At 37.8% G+C, this 22,306-nt stretch overlaps 1 protein-coding gene across 3 annotated transcripts in view; it reads right to left on the reverse strand.

Annotated features, from left to right (window-relative positions):
• Nucleotides 1-22,306, reverse strand: part of ZNF385B (zinc finger protein 385B) — a 163,163-nt gene that overhangs the window by 124,905 nt on the left and 15,952 nt on the right. The window contains exons 1-2 of one of the 3 annotated variants that reach the window (XM_051787298.1): nucleotides 16,985-17,003; nucleotides 5,885-6,187 (exon numbers count right to left, since the gene is read on the reverse strand). In XM_051787298.1, the coding sequence (XP_051643258.1) occupies nucleotides 5,885-6,187; nucleotides 16,985-16,988 (307 nt within the window). In that variant the 5' untranslated portion in view covers nucleotides 16,989-17,003. Of the gene's footprint in view, nucleotides 1-5,884; nucleotides 6,188-16,984; nucleotides 17,004-22,306 lie in introns of those variants that run through there. The other 2 variants (XM_051787300.1, XM_051787312.1) reach the window with 2 other exon arrangements.

Genomic DNA, 22,306 nt, shown 5'->3' on the forward strand with positions numbered 1-22,306 from the left:
TGTAATAACTGACAAATAAGAAAACAACTTTAAGATCAGCTCTGGCCCTTGATATTAACTCTCATCATCAACATTTTGTAAGGAGTACCAAGTACATCAAAATAGAATAAATCCCCCTAATTTCAGAGCAGCTAATAATGATCCTGATGGGTCCCTTTTGAACTCAGCATACTCTATGATTCTATCATGACTTCTGTGAAAGAAAAATAGCATTCACTTATAAATACATTTCATATTGTAAGAAAAATGTTAACTTATGTAGTATCACCTATTTCTTATGTAAAAGGGGGAAGAGACTCAAATGACACAAAGAACGTGGTACAATCTACCAAATCCAATCCTGTTCAACAGACCACTGAATAAGAAAAGAAGTCAACATACCCTGTAGAGAGAAGTGAAATACTAATAGTTTCTCAATAGCCCACTAAGCTAAGTTGCATTCCATGCACATAACTCTTTTTGTTATCATTGGTATTATATTGGAGAAAGTAACAGTTTTGCTTTTTAGCAAGAGTCTAATCTTTTACAAAAGAAAAATGGATTTTACTTAGAGTAGAATAGCAAAGTGTGGAGAAACCTCCCTCTCCAGGGGGTAAAGAGAGGAGAAGTGATGAGGACTTGCTCCACTTTGTGCCCTCACAACAGCACCTTGAAACTGCTTTCCAAAAGGTTGGGCTGTAGGCAGCAGACATGGAGGGCAGAACAAGTGCTGACCTACAAGCCTAAGGTTTTGGCATAACACAGAAAAAAGAGTAAGACCACAGTGCTTTCTACTATCCTTCTTCTCCTCTTCTCTACAGACTTGTGCACTAATTCCATAGCTATGAATGCATGCATTTAATAGGACTCAGCTCACAAACGTTTTCAAGATACTTTTGATTGCTGCTTACCCTCTCTCTGAGCACACTGGTAGAATAGTTTATAAAGATCTGCAATAAAAATCAGATTGTTCTTGTTCTTGTTTTAGATTAATGAAAGACAAACATTGAGAAGGAATTGAGGACCTAGATCAAACTAAGAAAAAATTCTGTTCTCCATCACATTGGCACAAAGCAGTCTTAGATGACAACTAAGCTACCTGTCGGAAAGCTAGTCTTGGATCAGTTAAGGATTCAAACCTATATACAAAGACCTGCATTTAGGATTAGATTCTTCTTTCAATAACCAAGAAAAAGCTCCACTGAAATCAGAACAATGCACTGCAGTTTTGTTCTGTTATGACCACCCATCATTTAATCCTGCACTGACCTAGTCATCTGGCAAGCTAATTTCTTTTACAGTTTCATTTTAAAAAAAGTCTTCCTTGTACGCACGAGGCCAAAAGTGGAGATGTAGATTTAAAGCTATATTTTCAGTATAATTTCTCAACATCTACCAATAGTCATTTTTACCTTTTGGCTGAAGACACTATTCACACTTTCTATCTCTATATATTTAATTTGGAAAGCTAATATGCAAGTTAGCTATACAGTCCATGGATCCTATGAAATATAATTGTGAGCTATCAATTGTAAGCCTCCCTGCCTCTGTTGACTTGCTAGGGTGCCTAGACTTCCAAATGGTATTATTATTATATGGCATTGCACAAGGAGGCAAAGAAGTTCTAACTTCTGTTGCCAAAAGGGAAAGAAATCCTGCCTTCTCTGTTCTCCCTCATTCTCCTCCCATGCCCAAGACTACTGTTTTACCTTCTCCATTCCACTACCAGGCCCTTTTTGAGACCCGACTTAATTCACAAACACAACCGAAGTCTAGTCATTTATTTATTTATTTGTTTGGCTATATTAACAAATCTCTGGCTGTCATTGCTGTGAACTAGATCACACAACTGTGTGTTTATTATCTCCCAGGAAATCATACTCCACTTATTTCCTCAGTACTGCAGGGTTAACACATTAACTTGTAGGACTGTTCCCTACAAAGAATGGTATTGGGTACTGCATTTCCAAAACTGTCCTGCAAGGTCAGAGATTGCAAGAGCAAAAACACAGAGCTGCTACCACAAATGCACTGACATCCCAATCACACCTCCAGCCAAACCTCCAGCAAGACCTTCACACTGGCATTAAAGGAGTGCCACCTGGGCCCTAAAGCACATCTGGTCTTTAAAATAGCCCAGGATCCAGGAAAAAGTGATTCTGCTGTGCCCACTTGTAAATTTGGACACTTTATGCAGCAAAAATGAAACTACCCGTTTCCAGGATCTGTAAAATTTGGACTTCAATAGGTTATTTCTAGTCCACTTAAAACTATACCAATCATTCCCATGTTAGCACGGGGGCAAAGGAGAGAGAATCAGGAGATTCACCAGGAGATACCAGGGAACAAGTAAAGAGAATTCGTGGAGCAAAATCGGTGTCCCCTCCAAAGGAGAACGGGAAGGAATGAAACGAAGTCATCCACAAAAGTGCCCACATATATTTGCATATATCAGCAAATCACTCGCAGTTATCCCTATCGATACCTCGGTTAACAAACGAGGCTCAAGCGAGCCCCAGAGGCAGCAGCCGCGGCTCGTCGCTCCATGGCCCGGGCTGCAGCACCATCTCGTGGAAGCCTTGCGATCCCGCACTCCCGCTGCCTTCCCAGCCTCCAAAATACTGCCTCCCTCCTGTCTTCATTTCCTGAATAATTAATTCATTAGCTGTCTCTCAGAAGAAGGGAAGCGAACAGTCTTGATTTAGCAATTAGCCAAGTTTGTACCACATTCTCCAAAGTGGTTCCGGCCCCTCTGAGGAGCGGATACTTGAGCCCCTGTTTTTAGCTGTAGCAGGTGGGGTTTCAGGTACCCCACACAGCTGTGACCTGCTCCACGAGATTGCCGCTTCAGGCTCCAGCAAGACCCGCTGACGAAAAGTTTTCAACAAGCTCACTCCAAAATACATTTCCCCAAGGCTGCAGGAAACCATCCTTTATTTTCCTTTTTCCTTATAGGAAATAACTGAAAAAAATTACCAATTTAATCTGCAAAAGCAAACACACATTCTCTCTTACATTCCTTTTTTTTCTGGCAACAGCCCATCCATACATCACTTATGCCTGTCACAAGGGTAGGGATGATTCCTGGAAATGGCATTGCTGACAAACTTCAGCTTGAGCTGCAGTAAGACATGATGCATATGACTGGTAATGAACAATTGCTAACATAAGCAATAGTGAAGGCTTTAACACCATGTGCAATATATACTGTCTAAGTAGAATACTCTTTTTCAAACACATAATTTTCAACACCGATGTAAAGAAAAGGAGTTCAATGAATGGATCGAATCACCAAAGTCGCCTAATGTAGTCAATTAATTTCTTGGATTTGGCAACATAAAGGAAAGCAGCTCTAGAACTTTATTTTACTTGCTATGAAGTAATTTAAATTGCAGGTAGAGATACAATAGCAATTACTGCATTTCAGTAACCATGTAGTGAGCCAAAATAAACTAAAAATAGAGTTTTTCAGAAAAATATTTTGCTAAATATCTTTTTAAATCCTGTGACCATTGTACCCTTACTCTAAATACAGAGAAGTAACTTTAAACTTATCTCTAAAAAGATATTTAGACTTTAAATATATAAAAGCCCCTCACCTATACACTGTAGAGTATTATTGCCAGGACCTGGAATTACACCATTATCAAATCTTAATAAAGGTCAACCCACGACACACTCCAATAGTGGTACAACAATGACTGTTACCAATTACTGAAAGTTATGAGCAACAAATCAAGGTTATAGCTGTAAAACATAGTGGTAGTCAAAAATTAAAAGGATATTTTATAACAACCTGGGGCCACCTGTCCCAGAGAGGACCTCCAAAGAGAATGAATATGAAAATATGTCTCATGACTCCTTTGTGTCATCTCCATTTAGAAAAAAGTCCACCAAGAGTCAAGGAGTCTGGTGTCAGGGATGGTGCACAGATCAATTCTGTCACACAGGATCAAGACAGTTCTGGTATGTCTGTAATCTTGGTTTCTGTACTGGCAATGAAAATTTAAGTCATGTGTATTTTACAGTCACCTTATCTTCCAGTGGGAATATTATTAATTTCACATTCATCTTACGAACACAGAGGAAAACTCCAACCTCACATTAGCAGGAACCTTTGCAAAAAGTTTCCTGAGGTGTGCTGAGCTGTTCATTAGTTGGTTTGTTAAAAGGGTAGGTAGTTATAACAGCGAAGTCTGAGGGGGGCTATTTACTTCCTTGGTATGTAGAATAAAGTCTGTTCACTGGTGAGGTGAGATTAATATAATTGCTCTCTTACCATCTGCACAATTACCTCTGTTCACAATGGTAGCTGAAGAAATGGGGAAGGAAGACTTCCATTACAAGCAGTAATAACACTCCAGAGGACATGGATTAAAACTGAGCCTGGATAATGTCAATTTATAAGAAAATTAATTTCTACTTATTTTTGTAAAGTGTTCTTTGAGAACTACATTTCAGTAAATCTTATTCTCCTACTAGTTCTTAAGCAGTATATTAAATCATCTACATAATCATAATAATAATAAACTGTTTATACAAGGCATTTCTTTCTTTTAAATGCTATGAACACACCATCCTTCAGCTATGAAGAAAACAGAATGCCTATTTCAACATGCACTGGATAGACCAGCGTAACTAGGACATAACTAGGATATAGCCTACTATAGAGATAGGTGAACAAAGCACAAAGAAACATGAATTTCAACTCCTAAGCTATACAGTAACTCCAAAGCATGTGCTTCAGCAAACACAAACGTATTCTGAGCTTTCTTTAAGCAGTGGTGCCAAAGGATCAGCTGTGATCCCCAGGAATGACACCAAAGACATCAGATGAGGAGATTCAGCTAACAAAAAGCAACAAAAATATATAATGCAAACATTGAAAATGTTTTCTATCAGCACACAGAGGAATCTTAATTAGTCTATTTTAAGAATGCACACAATTAATTGATCTAGATGTTATTCAATAGGAATTTAATCTTATGGACCACAGGCTTTACACTATGATACCCTTACACTACTTAGTTCTAAATCAAACAAAACAACACTACAGACATCAAAATAAGTCAAATTCAGTTAACAAGAATCAAAATCAGAAATAACAAAAAGCTAAATCCTTTAATGCAGTTTGACTCTTTCTATAAAAAACAAAAGAACCCAAGGCAAATGCCCTCATGTGGCTAATAATAATTAAAAAATCTTTAATACAATACAGAAAACTCTTCTATGAAGATTTGAGATCCGTTATATTTTTCTCAGAATAGCTATGTGAAATAAAATAAATAAATAAATAAAACCCAGAAAAACACATTATGTACTTTTTCTCTTTACATTATGCATGCTAAATGCATTTTGACCAAGCATTTGGGACCTTTGTTTTGCCCAGTAAGTAAAAAGTCTTATTTTAAATTACTTCTCACTTAGAGGTCTTTTCCAACCTAAATGATTTCGTGAATAAGAGTAATTAAAACCCTGACAACTGAAAGTAGGAATAATGAAAGGGCCAGGCCTGTAAATTCCAGCTCTCCTCCTCCATCTTCCTACTACTACATTCCTTTTAAAAGTTTCTCCTCTACACACAGCATCCCTCCAGAACATTATTTTGGGAACAAAAGCAGATGATAAAATTTGTAACTATTTGGATCCACAACAGTTACTTTTAAATAGACCATATCTCAGGGTACAACACAGTAATTAATCACACATTAGTGCAATATTGCCTCAATACAACTGGCCTCACAGGAAGAGAAATACACCAGCAATTCTGAACATGGTAAAATGTTATTAACTACTAGTATTAATCTATATTAAGTTTAATGCTTATGTTGGGTGGGGAAGGTAGATCTTAAAAGCTTCCTCAGAATTCTGGACCAAAATCCAACATCTCAAACTAATTATGTACCTGTGCTTGTACTTGCAAACAAAGTGCCAGGAGCTGTACTTGTAGGGAGTTTTCCATTATTTAGCTGCTTCACTCTTTTCAGGTGAGACTTCCCATTGTAATGAACTTGAGCTTGAGCTGCAGAGTTCAGCTGTATATTGCACACTTCACAGAAGGAAAACAGTATCTTCTTTTTTTCTTTACTTAATTGATAATCCTGTCTGTCATTCCTCAGTCCTTTTTCTTCCAAGACCCGTAGAACAGCTGGTTGATTCATAATCCCATCTTCAAAGACGTGGTCAGAAGTTAATGGATGCTTCATACCTACAGAGCAAAGAGACTAAAGTGTTACTAGAAGACAACTAATCCTTACTATTAAAACTGTGTTTCTTTTTTAAAATGCTACACAGCATGAGCCAAAGACCAGTTCTAACAAATAAGCTTCCAAACTGCAGAGGTGTTGCTTAATATAGAAATACATGCATTTTTGACACACCACAGAGCTCAGAAATAATAAGTTGGCAATATATCACAGTCTGTGCAACAACTCATTATTTTGTTCTGCAAGCTCTCTATTTTAAAGTAGATTTATTATTGCATCTCTAGCAGAGGTTAAGATTATTTTCAAATACATTTCTTCTGCTTTACTAAACACTGGTTCCAGAGCTTTTTACTTTCCAGTGCCCATAGCAGTACCCACTGCCTTAAATACAACTATTCAGCAAAAAGGATACCAACAAGAGACGTTACAGAAACAGTGGAAGACAGCAGACTGTTTTAATGAGACCAATGAATGCTTTCCACTTTTACATATACCCAAATCTTCAGCCTTCATACAAGCATTGTGTATTATCTATAGGAGTCCATCAATACCTTCACAATTCAAACTATTGTACAGAGAAACACCAGCTAGAAGTTAGTTTTGTGGGAGCTACATAAATACATGGTAAATGATAGTCCCTGAACAACAATCCAAGAGCCTGAAATATTAATTTACCCTAGAGAATAAAAACCTCATCGTGATAAATGAATCAAGCTGCAAAAAGAACAGTTTTTTATAAATGTGGGGAAGGTGTGTATTCCATTTAAGGTATGCTGCTAAATCTGCAGATAAGAAAAGGTGGGGAGGAGGGGAGAGGCACAGCTCTTTATAAAGGGGTCCAGGGTAACTCATATAGAAAATATTTTTGTTTTCTTAGATATACAACTTGCTGTCTACACTTTATTCTTTTCCTCTACTACCCAAATACTCTGGAGGGCCAAAGGCTGTCTCAGGGAGCTGCACAGAAGAGCGGTTCTTTCCAGGCAAGAGTGCACACGTATTCAGTTTTCAAAAGCAAAAGCCTTCAAACGCAAGGTCCCTTTTTCAGCCTGGGAACCAGAGCAGCACAGAACTTTGTGTACACCTACCACCCTGTTAGGCAGGAACAATGAGAGATGCAAACAATGAAACCACAAGCAGTGCTAGCAATCCTCCCCAAAACAACTGTAGTATTCACAAGCAACACTTGAATACTCCTCTCATTATCCAGGTCATATACCAGGTCATATACCAAGAGAAAGTCTGCTTCATTCTCTGGCACAGGTATGTAAATGGAAAAAACTTCAGAAATAAGTCCAAGTCATTTATATGGTGGGATAAAGCATCTCATCACATTCCTAACTCTAGCCCATGTTTAACATTTTAGTATTTGTACAGATTCCTCCTCAGATACAATTCACTGACCAAGTATTCTGAGTTCATAGTCATGTATTTGTTTCATACACCTGACAGCTCTGTCATCAAACAAACAAAAAAATATAAACAATACATTAAGATATACATCACATCAAATAAAAATAATTATTAAAAATAATTGTAGAGTACAGGTACCTAATTGCTTTTAAAAACAAAATACTGGTGATCCTGAAAACCTAAGCTAGAGACTGTCACACTAAATCATTTAAGCTTAAGTATCATATTTCAAGGCCAGCAACCAAGATCCTTGACTCAGCTGAGCTAAGATGACATTTTCATCTGAAAATTTAATCTGCTTAGGGCTTTGGTATTTGTTACTTTTTAATGTATTTTTATACCATAAACAGCCTCTCCTACTGCCTTTGTTTTCTGTAAATTTTTATTTCAACAGCACTGTTATAGGTTTTGTTCTCTGAAGTAAAAGATTTTGAAACAAAATTATTCTCATATTACATGATTTTACAAGTTGTACATAAAAACATAATTATATAATGATAAAATTGGTAACATTAAAGAATCCTGGCTTGTCAGAAACCTCTTAAGTTTGCTTGCAGAAAGAAACTAATTCAAAATATAATTCAGTAATTATTTCAACTATCTAAAACTTCTTAATGAAACTCAGTTGATTTGGATACATTGAAAATTGGCAGAGGCAAACATCTGCATTAGGAAGCTGTGTGGACCAGAAGGCAGACTGCTGGAGCAGACAGCTGCTGTTGAGTACCTGAAACAGCAACAAAGCCTTTCCAAGGGGGCTTATTTTGGAAAGCACCAGCCTGGTACTGCATTAGCACATTATCACTGCAGCATGAGATACAGACACTCCTGGACTGCGTGATTTGGTTCACTGTCTTCCAAAGGAAAGAAACCTTGGTAAAGTCTGAGAATGTTCAAATATGAATCAAAGCAGGGGAAGTGTGGAAAATCAGAACATCTGCCTCAAAAGTGTACTCCTGACGTCACCACAATTGTTTTTAGTATGGACACACCCAGAAGGAACAACAGAGCGCAGCAAGGACTCACACACTGCGCCTGCACCCTTAGGCATCCCAGCTGCCAGTCTAGAAAGGAAATTAACCTTCAAACAAATAAAAAGAAATCACTGCCCAAGTTTCATTTTTGTTTTAACAAACGAAATAATTATAAACTCACTTTTACTACAAAGTGCTATCTTAGTTGCATACACAGGACAAAGGAGTCCTTGAAGCAATCTCTTGCTACTAATTTAAGAATTAAGAAAACCTGAACTGAAATTTTAAAATAACCCTCATTGCCTAAAGCTCTGCATCTAAATTAAAAGGTGGACTGATTATAAGCAGCAATGGCTTCCCAACAACTGATGGGAGCAGCAGATGCAAAGCATGTCTGAAAAAATACCTACCCTGGGCATAGGAGGGCTTGCAGCAACATACTCTGACTGGTCCAACCCTGGGGGGAACCTGTACGTGCAGCCAGAGATCCAACCATGCCAGCCCTCAGAAGTCTGCCTGTTCCTACAGAGAAATCCCAGACCTCATCTTCCTGGGATCTGGAGACCTGAACATTTGGTAAAGCAAGTGATTTGTGTTGAAAAGCTTTGTTCAATCCCTTCTAAAGGTTTTGTAAAAGAAAACGTTGGCGGCAAACATGCACCGAGGTTTTAAAGTATGCCCATCTTGCACACAGTAACACAGTTTTTACTGTAACTGATCACTTCTTGTGGTGTATGTATTTGTTCAAAAAATAAAAATGTTATTGCATGCAAGGAAAGTTTCCATTATTTTCAAAATTTTGTCTCCATCCTTTCTTCTTTAAAGTTTAGGTTGGAAAGATACACCTTTGAAAATCTCCACTGAAATGTCCTGGTTCTAGAATATACAGAACAAGTACAGTTCTGCACTGAGTCAGTGTTAAGAATCTTACCATGAATGTGGTTTATCTTGTACAAGGTAACCTTTCTTTAGAAGGCTATGTGACTGCTTTAAACTTTTATGAAAAAAACTTGTATGCACATGTTAAATTGTAATTGAAAAAAACCAAACCAACCAACCAACCAAAAAAAAAAACACCACAAAACCAAAAAAAACCCATACACAAACCAAAATGCTTGAGCTTTTTCTTATTCTCTCAAATTTATGCAAGCAAACATCTGTCAAGTGTCTTTTTCTTTTTCTTTCAAAAAGAGCTTTTCGCTGCAGACAAATTTTGAAGAGTTCTAGATGATACTTGTTCTCACTCGCCAGGAGTCAGATATGAAACAGGGCCATTTCATCCCGCAGGTTTACACATAGCTCAATAACGTTATCATGTAACACAAGCAGCTACCTGAGACTACAGTCAGTGAACTGAGAATAAAGAGAAGTTACACGATCATTATATTCTGCAAAACCAAAAAGTAATTTAGAGTAATAGTTATAGATCAGATTGTGAAGTATTTAGAAGTAGATTTAAGACTAAAAACAATAATATGAGTTCATTAAAAGGGAGAAAGGATAGAAAGCATCATATGGATAAAATACAGTTGATCAATCCGGCAAGCTCCCACTTCTGTATAACCAGAATGCAGTACAGTGTAAGCCAAGTCCTGGTAGCAGCTCATACATAACAATATCCACAAATTAAAATGTCCCATACAAAAAGGACATGATTCTGTGAATCACACTCCAGTGACACACACAGTACACAGGTAATGCTATATCACTGTAGCTATATTTACTCAATGACTAAGAGGATTAGACCCAATTAAAAATTAAAAGGTGAGAATGTGAAAAAAGGGGAAAAAAGCAAGAAACATAGAAGAGCATCCACATATCCAGCTGAAATGATCCAGAAAAATGTAAGCCTGTAGAGGGATTTTATGCCATATCAATCCTTCTCTTGCAAAAGTAAGTTCTGATTCAAACCAGATATACTCATTTTTATTCTGATCAAAATCGTAAGAGGAAGCAAAGCAAGCATAAGACCTTTTCAGGTATTTGATATAAGCTGTGACCAGACTAAACAGGCTGTCCTTCCATCACATTTCCTCCACAGTACACAGAACTGATCTATCTGAATAGATTCTGCAAACAACACTGGAGCAAGAATAAGTTAGTGATTTATGACACCACATTAAAATTCTTAGGTGTCATGAGATACCCAGGATTTCAGAAACCACATCTTCTCAGCCTCTTCCAGCTGGCAAAGAAATCTAAGCGTGGATATCTTTGTACTTGAAGCTCAAGGAAATTAGCCTTTCAATTTGGCTAATTTACTTTTAAACAGAGTTGTGTTTTCAGAGGAGCTGCAAAGAAGTATTATATATGGTACGCTGCTGTAGGTGAGAATATGCAAATCTTTACTCAAAAGAAATAAGCTTTGGTTATCCTGATAAATTAGCGATTGTTACACAATGTATTCTCTTCCTGAGTGCTGGTCTAAACTTTTGCAATGCACATTCCTAATTAGTTGATACTTCAAAGGACCATGATGCTGGAAATGTTATTAGACTGCCTTTCCTCTGTGGATCTTTGCCAGGTAAGCAAAATAGAAACTGTATTTTAACAACTTGCATATAGGCAAGAAGAATTTTCTCCTTTAGCCTTTGGAAACAGTCAAAACGAGTTACAAAAGACATAGGAACAAATATAAAAATCAAGTGGCTTTCTAGATTGTTACATTTCCAAAGAAGTTCATTGAGACATCTGGAGGGGAAGGACAGAAAAAGTGCTGTACTCCTCTTAAGCAACTCCTATGGAGAAAGGCGGACTAGTGAAGTCTGCAGACATGCCTTAAGAGCTGTAGCCTTGCACTGGAGCAAGTATGATTCCCTAGTTCCTCATATCTCTATCATAAAACATTTATGCACACCCTCCTCCCCCCGCCCCCAAAAAAGAAAGGAGAAGAAAAAAAAAAACAGAGGAAACAACCAGCTTGAATACCTCCAGAGTATTATTTAAAAGAAACTCCCTAGAGCTGTTTTTCAGAAGTCTTATGACCTTTCTTATATTTTTAGGCAGTATTTCCCAAACACAGATAAACTATCAAGAGGCATATGGTTTGCACCATCTGGGCAACAAGTTCTATTGGGATACTGCGGTGAACAGCATATGCATAGTGCCTTGTGTGCAGTATCCTACAGTGTTAAAAAAGCACTAGAGACTATTTTGAAGCCAACCTTGAAAAACCCCCATATGTTTAAGGGACCTGTTTCTTTCAGAAGATGTGTTCCCCTCTCTTTCAGTACAAACTAAAACAGAGAACTGCCATGTTTAATCTTCATCTTGTTCTGAAATTCCTCAAGGAGGCACCATATTCAGCAACATCTCTACCTGTCAAAGTATTTATTACCCATCCATACACATTTGATGAACTCTGTGTTATGTCTTTCATCTCTGCTCCCAAAATACATGGAATGTTTTAATTCAAAGTTACAGTAAAAACCGGATGGTTCAGGAAACTAAACACATTTTCATTCCTTAGAACAGGTAAAGAATAATCAGTCAGTCATGGTACACTGACCAAACCAGGCTAAGTAATTTTTTAGCTTTTATTTTGCTGCTAGTTTATCAATATGAAGAGGAATAGAAAGTCAGCTTGCTATCACTGTGCATGAAAAGTTTTGAATGGTGTAGTATGACAAATGGCTGACAGCCTCTTCACTAACACATTTTAGAGTATTTAACATTTGAAGGAGACTCTCTTTAAACTATAAAAACAGATGGTTGTTTCACAACACAAACATTAGCTGTTCAGTACAAGGTAATTCAGAAAACTGAAAACATTCAAGTAGCTAGTATTTTGCTTTGCTTTACACTAGCCTTGAAAATTTCCATGTTAAAGAAACCTAAAATTAGACCTACTGTACTAGACTGTGAGCTCAGCTGAACTGGAGTAAATGAAATCACTCTCAACATAGATTATCACTGACTGCATTGGCACGTGCCAATGTTTGTAGCTAGCTCTGATTATAAGGTTGGTCCTTTCCTGCCCCCATACTTACAGATTTCTGGCATCTTAATATTAACAAAAATACAAGAATCTATTTACACATCAACTTATATGCCAAAGAGATAGATCCTCACCTGACATACCAGACTGCTGCCAAGCAGGTTAATCAAGTTTGGAGTCCAGACAGCTATCTTGGATTATGCTTCAAGAGGAACAGATAGTTTTCCAGAATTATCATAATATGATTTTGCTTGATGAACCATTTGACAAGTTGGTGCCTTCTACTCAGCAGTCTGTCATTAAGCCACTACTTACCTCCAAGTGAACTGGCACTCTAAGTACTCTTAGCTAATTGTAGAAGAATATCTAAATGCCCAAGGTGTCCAACACATGGCTTTTTATGTCATTTTAGACATTTGTCCTCCCCTACACATACATAAGCCTATTAGAGACAACAGACCTTCTAGAAAAATGGCACTCAGCTCCCTTAGCTTTATCTAACATCAAGTCTGTTGAATAAATCCACACAACATTCCCAATATCCACATTTGCTACTCCTAGTATGCTATCTGCAGCATAGTCAATCCTGTACCACATGCTCCAGTCTGTGTTCTAGTGTCCTCATAAAAAAAAATAAAAAAAAAAAAAGAAGTCCATTTCATGCCAACCATCACTGATTGTCAGTATCTGGTCATATTTACATCCTATTTCATCCAGGAATTCTAGTTTTCTGTTAAAGACCTAAATCCCAAATATGCTGTGTTTCTAAAGCAACACCCAGGAAGAAGAAAAACAAAAAAAAACAAACCACACCACAAAAATAGACAGACTTAAAATGAGTTCTTTGCTGGAAAAAGGCAGGATTAAAACATCACACATGCCAAAATGTCAAGCAGCCATCAAAAAAAGAGTTAAAAAAATAGATAGGATACTTTTAATAGGTTGAACATGTGAAAATTACAAAGCATTTTAACAGCAAATCCTCAAAATTTTAAAAAGCTAAATTTTTCAAAGTAGAAAGGAGCAAAGTGAGTTTTCTTATGTGTATTCCCAATTTTGCCCACTTTCACAATCTGCTTCCTTGAGACCAGGGAACCGTCTATAAATAAATTGAATTATACTGCTTCTAAGATAATTTTCTAAGACTATTCTTAAATCTCTAGAGCTCTACAAAGTTTCCAGACTGGGATTTTTACTTTTATCTTTCAAAATATTAGATCCAAATACTCTTTTAAATGAAAGGATTCCTTGTATTTCTCCACAGAAAAACATTAAATAACACAAAACTTTAATTAGATGGATCTTCACAGATTTTACAACTTAGAAGGGCTGAAAATAGACCTATAAAGGGAAAATAATGTAGAGAATATAGTCTGAACCTGCCTTCAACAATAAAAGGACTACAAAAGATAGGTTTTTTTAAAAAAAAAAAAAAAAAAAAAAACAAATTATTTTTCTACATTTAATAATCATCTCTTAAAACATAAGATAACCTAAGACCAACTGCTTAGCAAATGGGTTTTAACTAACTGGAGAAGTGGTTCAAGATGAAATATACTTCTAGTGAAGCATCTGTTTTAATTTTGTATAAAAAAAACCCTGTTCAGGGCATGAACTTGTACAAATAAAGACCAAAACCCACTGATGTAATGTGAGGTTCCTCCAGGGTATTTGTACCTAGCTATTGTTTTATCTTGCTTGAGCATAATCACATTTGAAGAGTAAATAAATCTTTGGTTGGTCTCAGGAAGCAAAAATCATTTCCGACCTTTCTTAAAAATATCAAGAATTCACCTGAGCATAAAAGGAAGTCACAACAGAAAGTCAGGCCTGGTAGACAGCTGTCTTGTTCCTAAGTCTGACAATAGTAGGAGATGAATATAAGTTGCACCGGAAACCATTAGTTCAGCGTAAAGCCTGGTAATGCTGTGAAAGTGCTCTTGGATACAAGGACAAGAAGTGTGAGGATTGTGTGAAAATAATAGCTGGGCATGAACAAAGAACTAGCTACATTCAGAAACAGTGTGAGATCCAGATATATCGGCTTGATTGGCAGCACTAAGAATATAAAGAACAGAAAACTGCAAGCATAATCAGTGGCAGTCAATGTCACTCCTAAAGTGCTCCTAAAAAGATGGTCCCCAATTAGTCATTTGTAAGAGGCTGTCAATGTCCATGTAAACTACTGATTCTCTTTTGGAACAGAAGAGATATTGAAACCAATGTTCCCTTATAGTACAAACATAAAGGGACATCACTCCTGCTTTCTGTTATTAACTACTTAAGATTTATGATCCAGTTATAAGAGAATCATCCAACTGGTAGTGACAGCCCATAATAGGCAAGTGCATCACCTAGTTTGAAGCCACCTGCAGGAAAAGACGAGGTTAAGTCAGCATTGACCTGAATTTAACCTTTCATTTCTCCCCTTTTCCGTGTTTAAAGGAACCACGACTAAGCATATTTTGTTCTGTTAATGAATTCAGAATTCTCTGGTGAAATTGAAGATACAGCCACTCCCTAATTCCTCCTGCCCATACAGAGACCTGCACAGACCTCTCCTAAACTCGAGCTGCCACTCACCTCAAGCTTGAAGTGACTCCTGCCTGCAAAATCCATTCTGAATACCTGTCTTATTCCATAAAAAAAATACACCCTTCCATTCATTAAAAAAAAAAGCCAGCCTTTTGCTAGTTTTGCTGACATTTTACACCCTGATCCAGAAATAGCCTATGCATTTGCTTTCATGCTGTAAATAATCCACGCTGCTCTCCCCTCAATTATGAGCCCATTAGAGTGAGTGCATTTGCTCATACAAATCTGGCTGACAAACGCTTCTCACTTCTGTGCATTCCAGCCACTGCAACCATACTATTGCATTAATCTAATTTGGTTTTTATAAACTTTTAGACATAAAATGTAAAGGTTAGAGTTAAGCTGAACAGTAGTACCTGAATTAAGAATTCATGTGAGAGGTTGTTTGGGTTTATTCCCTTTTATTATTCATTTGTATAAAATCAGTATACTATTTGCATATCATACTTAATAATAAAAAACACTTGAAGATACTCAGCATCCCAAAACATTCATACCAAAGGTCCACTGGCAATTCCAACAGCATTCAACTGCATAAACATTTTAAGCCCTGCACTTCCATAGATATTCTATACCAACTATCCTAGAAGCCCTGAAGAAATTAATAATCAAGTCAGCTTGTAGATGGCACTTCATTAAACTGTTGTTTCATACAGCTCTGAGGCCCCCAACATAAGAAGGACATGAACCTGGTGGAGAAAGTCCAGAGGAGGGTCACAAGATGATTAGAAGACTGAAGCACCTTTCCTATGATACCAGGCTAAGAAAGTTGGGTTTGTTCAGGCTGGAGAAGTCCCTGGGGAGACCTTAGAGCACCTTCCAGCATCTCAAGGGGCTACGAAAGAGCTGGACAGGGGCTTTTCACAAGGGCATGGAGTGATAGGACAAGGGGAAAGGGCTTCAAACTGAAAGAGGGGAGGTCTAGATTAGATAATAGGAAGAATTATTCACTATGAGGATGGTGAGCCACTGGAACAGGTTGCCCAAAGAAGTGGTGGATTTCCCATTCCTGGAATTGTTCAAGGTCAGATTGGATGGGGCCCTGAGCAACCCAGACTAGTGGAAAGTTCCCCTGTCTGTGGCAGTGGATTTGGAACTAGATGAACTTTAAGGTCCCTTCCAACTCAAACCATTCTGTCATTCTACAATACCTGTTTCAGCAGGTACACAGATCAGCTAAGTGTGAATGCTTTAACACAAACTAAAATGGATGTTCTAACTGCAGCAGGAATCAAATTGCATGATAGATGCACAGATTTCTTCCTTTCAAAGATATTTGTACGTGATACAACTCAGAGTTTCCTACAAGACCAGCTTTACTGTCTAAAATACTCTAAATAAAGAACCTGCCACATGAATGGCAAGCAACCCTTCCAAACAAAACTAGTTTAAACAGTGTTTCTCAAAGCACTTATGTTCAGAAGAGAGGCTTAGTGCACAGAGCCAGGAACAGAGAGGAGAAGGGAAGTGGTCTGTGGATATCCTCGTGGTTCAGTGCTCTGTCTGTGCATCCCCACTACGGGACAAGGGAAAACAGAAGTAGAAGAGATGAGTATTTCCATTCCTGCATCTGGAGCAAAACTATGGGGTATTCTTTTGCAAGCAATTTTACACCTTTGTCTCCAAATTGTCTCCTCCCTTTCCCCATCAGCTCAGGCTACACTGTTAAAGCAAGGGCACATTTCATAGCATGCATTTGTGCTCACTATCAGCATCAGGTATAATCCAATATGAGGCATCTAAATATCACTGCTGGCACAGTACCTCAGAGAAGAAATTTTTTTAGCACAAAGGCACTGACAAAGACTAAAGATCTGCCAAAACAAGAGCCATTCAAGTTGACCATCAAAATGAACAAACTATGGAGGAATCACACCCACCCATGTTAAGGAGGTGGACCCAAGGCACACAATTCAGCTTTTGTTGATTACTGCATAAAGTGAGTTTCTCATGGTGGCGACTGCATACCAACTGCCATGTTAACGAGCAGTATCTTCCTTCAGACATTTACAAACATCAGAATGCTTATTCATGACAGTCCCACATATCATCTGCCATCCCAGATGGTGACTGGTGGGATGCTGATTTTGTCCTAAGGCAGTTACCACCCACCAAGATAGTATATGCAGGGCTAAACAAAAAGCATGGACCATCTGCTGTCAAGTTTATAAGATTTGTTGAGACCTACTAGGTTAGTTTAGGTTTATTTTAAAATCAGACAAATCAGGAGGCTGTAGCTCTCTAAATACCCAGTAAAAGAAGGGTAATTTGCACTGTAGAAGACATGCAGTCAATCAAGAACAAGTTATACTGTTCTGCTGGGCCCACCTAACACCCTGAGAGCAGCTAAGGTTTCTCACTGTGATCAGTGGCAAAAGGCACACACAGCCCACGAGCTCAGAGGGAACCTGAGACCACAAAGCAAGATGAAATTCTTCAGAATCTACAGTTTTCCTTGACCCGAAAAAAAATTTTCAGAATTTTCTTTCTTGCCGAGAGGATGTTTTTTTCTGCCTCCTTATCTTGCAATATATCTACTGCTATCATTTTGATAGCTGGTCTCCATATTAATTCTAGCCCACCCCAATTCTTTTCCTACTTCTGTGTCTCTGTAGTCTTCTTATCCTCCTGCTCATACTATATATACATAAAAAGTCAATTGAAAAGCAGAACTAGTGTGATATCTTCTGAGTGCCTCACAAACAGCATAAACTCCCTCTTACTTGCTTCATCTGTCATATCCATTTATAGATGGTTAATAGAAAATACAGTGAATCCCATCCAGACTATTAAGCACTCAAACTACATAAAATAATTCTACACATTCTTTTAAAGTCATCTGACTAAATTTCTTTTTGTACACTGATAAATATCCAAAACAAGCAGAGAAAATAGAAAAATACATCCACAGGAGCATTTTTCCAAACCTTTTTTAAATCACCAAGTACATGAAAACTTTTCAATGAGGCAGGGAATTAACCTTGCACAATTGTAAAGGTTACGTCACTGTTTCTGCATGGAGAGGGGAGGAAGTATTGCTTAAGATCAACTCTCATGAAGTAAAATTTCAAAACATGGCCAAATTGCCTTTACATCATAAATATCAGAAAAACAGGATACAAAGGAGAGAGATCATGAAGGGCTGTACTGCACAGTAATGAGAGACAGGGGTTGCAAGGTCTCTGCAGGTGCCCTACACTTTAAGAGTCCCTGGTGCTACAGGCCACACCAACACAGCTGCATCAGCAAAGATCCTCCTGGAAGCCCGGCAGCAAATGCTGAAGATGCCTCCAGCCAGCACAAGTGCATCACCTCCTCCAGCATTCACACCATGAAGGGCAGAAGAACAGAATACACCAGTCACCAGCAAATGACAGCTTAGCTCCTAAGAAAAAGCAGGGACTAACTGAAGAAAGAAAATCTGGGAAAGTACCTGTAAAGAGAAGGATTCCTTTCTCCCCTCACAAGCAACCAGAGGCAATATGAGGCATGAGGTAGAGCTTCTCCATTCTCCTTAAGCACATTTCCTTACTATTCTTTAAATGACTTAGCAAAATTGCGTGCTGATTTTGGCTGGGGTAGAGTTTACTTTCTTCACAGTGGCTGGTATGGGGCTGTGTTTTGGATTTGCGCTGAAATAGCAAAAACATCACTATACTATAAACCCTGTGTTCAGCACAAATGCAAACCAAAGCCCCATACCAGCCACTGTGAAGAAAGTAAACTCTACCCCAGCCAAAACCAGAACAAAGTGTTGGTTGTTTTTAAGTCATCCCAGACTCCTTCCTCTACTGCAGAGACCACAAAAACTAATCTATGCATCCTAGTGCAGCTATCTGCAGAACACACGGGTTTATCAAATGGCCATGTAATCATAAATGTATTTAAAACTCAATATCACAAATTTATTTAAGACAAAAAGATCTGACAAACAAAATTATACACGTCACAGTTAGTCTTGTACTGCCATCCTGCATAAAACTGGCATTTCCTTAGGAATATAACCATTATTCCACCTTTCATTTTACAACTATGACTCTGAAGTCTTCACAGACATTCAAGCATACTGCTTCTATAAAAAGTAAAAAAACACGTCATTTTGCAAAGGGATAAACTTTTGATGAAGGCAGTCACACTGAAAATTGCCTGTTAATCTCCTCTGAATAAATATAACCCCCAGAAAGATGAAAATGTGAGCAGAATATATATTTTTTGCACTTGAAAATGCTGAGATGCACAACAAGAAGCTTTTACTTCAGCATTCTCAGCTGAAGTTATCCCTCAGAAGCCCACTTTACTCTCATTTTTTTTTCCAGTCATTCACTTTGAAAAGCCCTTTGCAACTTTAAGATTGCAATAAAGCTGACTTCTATACCTTATTTCAGTAGAGCTCCCTCCCGTGTCAGAGTTGTCGCATTCCTTGGATACATTTGGTGGTTTTCAAATTCCTAAACATTTTATTAATAAAGAAATAAAAAAAAAAAACCCACACATTCCTTTTGCAATAATCAGACAATTGACTTCATAATGCAAAACATCATTATGATAAACAATTCCTCTCATAAATTCTCCAATTAATGAAGAATCTTGCTCTCTTATACTGGCTTATCTGGTTGGCCTGTGCTCAAGTTATACTTTGCTGAATAGCTGGTAACTGAATACAATTTCTGCTAAAAGACAATTTTAAACACACTTACTGCCTTAATGGACCCAGCAGGTTGAACAGGCCTCCTGTGCTGACATCACAAACGTGAGATTTTGAAACATGAAACATTTAGAAAGGTTCACTTAGGAAAAAAACAATTTATCAATATGATGTCACTTTTGCTTATAACACTCCTCTCACCAATTCAAGGCTGCTAGCTCTCAGAATTGTATCTTGAAGTATTAGGCATTTTTCTTAAGCCTGGGTCATGCAGTCAAAAATCCCCAGGATCTCTAGCCTTTTAAATACCCTTCTAATCCTTGAAGAGCTGACTGAAAACATGAGACCTGAAGAGAACTAAAGAGAAACCAATTTCAATGTCTTCTAGATCTGATAAGATTTTTGAATGTTCAGAGCTGACAATGTTTAGGCAGGAGCATTAATATTCTTTCAGCCACACACTTGAACAAGTTCTGGACTGCTGCTTTGCTTTATCATTGTAAGAATCTTAAGACTTAAAATAAAAGACCTTTAAGTCCTCATGTACTTCAGCCAGGATAAACTCTGAATAATCAGGCGTGTATTTGGTCATAGAAGGTTTTTCAGAGTGATCTCCAGCCAACTAAACGCTGGTTGTTAGTTTAGTTTCTCTTTCTCTGCTGTGTGCAGTCCATAAATGCATCAGAAGGCAGGTGTTTTCTCTTCACCCATGTTCCCACAACTTCCCCCTTTTCACAAGGGCATATAGTGACAGAACACATGGTAATGGCTTCAAACTGAAAGAGTGTAGTTTACTCTGAAACAGGTTGCCCAGACAAGTTTTGGATGCCCTATTCCTGGCAGTATTCAAGGCCAGGCTGGATGGGGCTTTGAGCAACCTCATCTAGAGTAAGGTGTCCCTGCCCACGGCCCAGGTCCCCTCCAACCCAAACTAATCTATGATTATATGATTCCTTTAGCCTTTATTTTCCAAGACTGAGGAAGTCTCCCCCTAACAAAACAGGATCTCCTTTTCCCTGACCAGAACCCTTCTCTACACCCATCTCAGCTGGAACTCATCACGAGCAATAATCAAATCAGTTTCCTGAATACCAGATGGAGACTCATCAGTGTTGCAATTGCAGCGTTAATGCTTCCTTATCCCTGAAAAGCAGGAAGGTTAGGAATCACTAGTTCATTTTACAAAATACTTCTAAACCATATACAAGTCAATTTTTTTATTTGTTTAATCATGCTTCATTAGTCATAGCAATTAAGTGAGAGTTCTCAGCTATTGTAATTCATTCTGTTTATGCTAAATGGCCTATTCAGTCAGTAACCCAAACTGTCAATTAAATGTCACTTTATTGTTTTTATATATTTATCAGTCCTTAGCTAAAAAATGAACCAAAAAAGCCCAGTTCAATTGTCAGCAGAAACAGACTGTCATCTGCCACAGTGGACCACACAGGAAAGCAAGCAGAGTTCAAAGATATCACAAAATATCCTTATAAAGGAATGGATATTAAGGACTTAGTTTCCAGAAGAAATTTCCAAATATATATAGCTAAAAATTTTCCAATTACATTTTCTACTTCCCTGTGTAAAATCCTGGTTTGTAGCCAAAGTTTTCTCTAGAAAATAATCAATTCTGTCAAAACGTTATTTTCAGAAATTGCATAGTCATTAAACAGCATCAAGAGCATCTGTTTCAGCACTGTCAAACAGGCATCAAAAATGGAAAAACTGAAAACCTAAGAACTCGGAATTTTACAGAAGCAACTTTCAAAGTGTTTTTTGTTTGTTTCTGTTTAACAGAATTTTTTCCATAAATTCAGGGTAGGAATCAAACTGAGAGGTGAGGTAGCAGCTTTGGTTTTCAAACACTTTTAACTAATAAGGTCTTTCAATACAGAGATTCTTTGTGAACCAGGCTGATACTGTGACAGTCTCCACAATCCTGCTCATGTTTTGAACTTGGGCATGGCTTGGGTGGCAGCTGTAGCTGTGCTAGAGATGATCAACAAATATTCTTCAGGAAATGGGGCTGTATCCTAATCCCTGCTCTCCTCCTTTGAGATATGAAAAATATCTCCTGAAAAATAAGCAAAAAAACCCAAAACACAAGAAAAAAAAAAGGCAATAGGGAGAAAGAAGCCTCTTAAAGGCTATCTCTCTAGCTCAGTGCAACCACAGACACTGTAGTAGAACCTTCAGCCAGTATTACTATATCCTAGGATCGATCCATCTTGATCTTTTTCTCTAAAGATATTCAAGGTTTACATTGGATCATGAAAAATTCTTAGGAGAAATTCATGGAACAATCACCATTTGCATTTTATTGAGTTTCTCACTGCATACTTGTGGCTCAGCCTTACATTCCTCGCGCTGCAAAGTTTCCAAAAGATGACTGGTACAAAGAAGGGGAGGAATCTCATTCCCACCACCTTTAGATTTGATTTGCCCAGCTTCATAAACTCCAATAACCAAAAAAATCACACAGGTAATCATCTAACGATCAACCACAATCAAAATTCCAAAAACTGTAAGACATGTTTAGTCTGTCAACACATGAAAC

The sequence above is a fragment of the Manacus candei genome, unplaced genomic scaffold (genome assembly GCF_025592945.1).
Source record: "Manacus candei isolate 608988 ecotype Guabito, Panama unplaced genomic scaffold, ASM2559294v1 h1tg000023l, whole genome shotgun sequence".
Lineage (NCBI taxonomy): Eukaryota > Metazoa > Chordata > Aves > Passeriformes > Pipridae > Manacus > Manacus candei.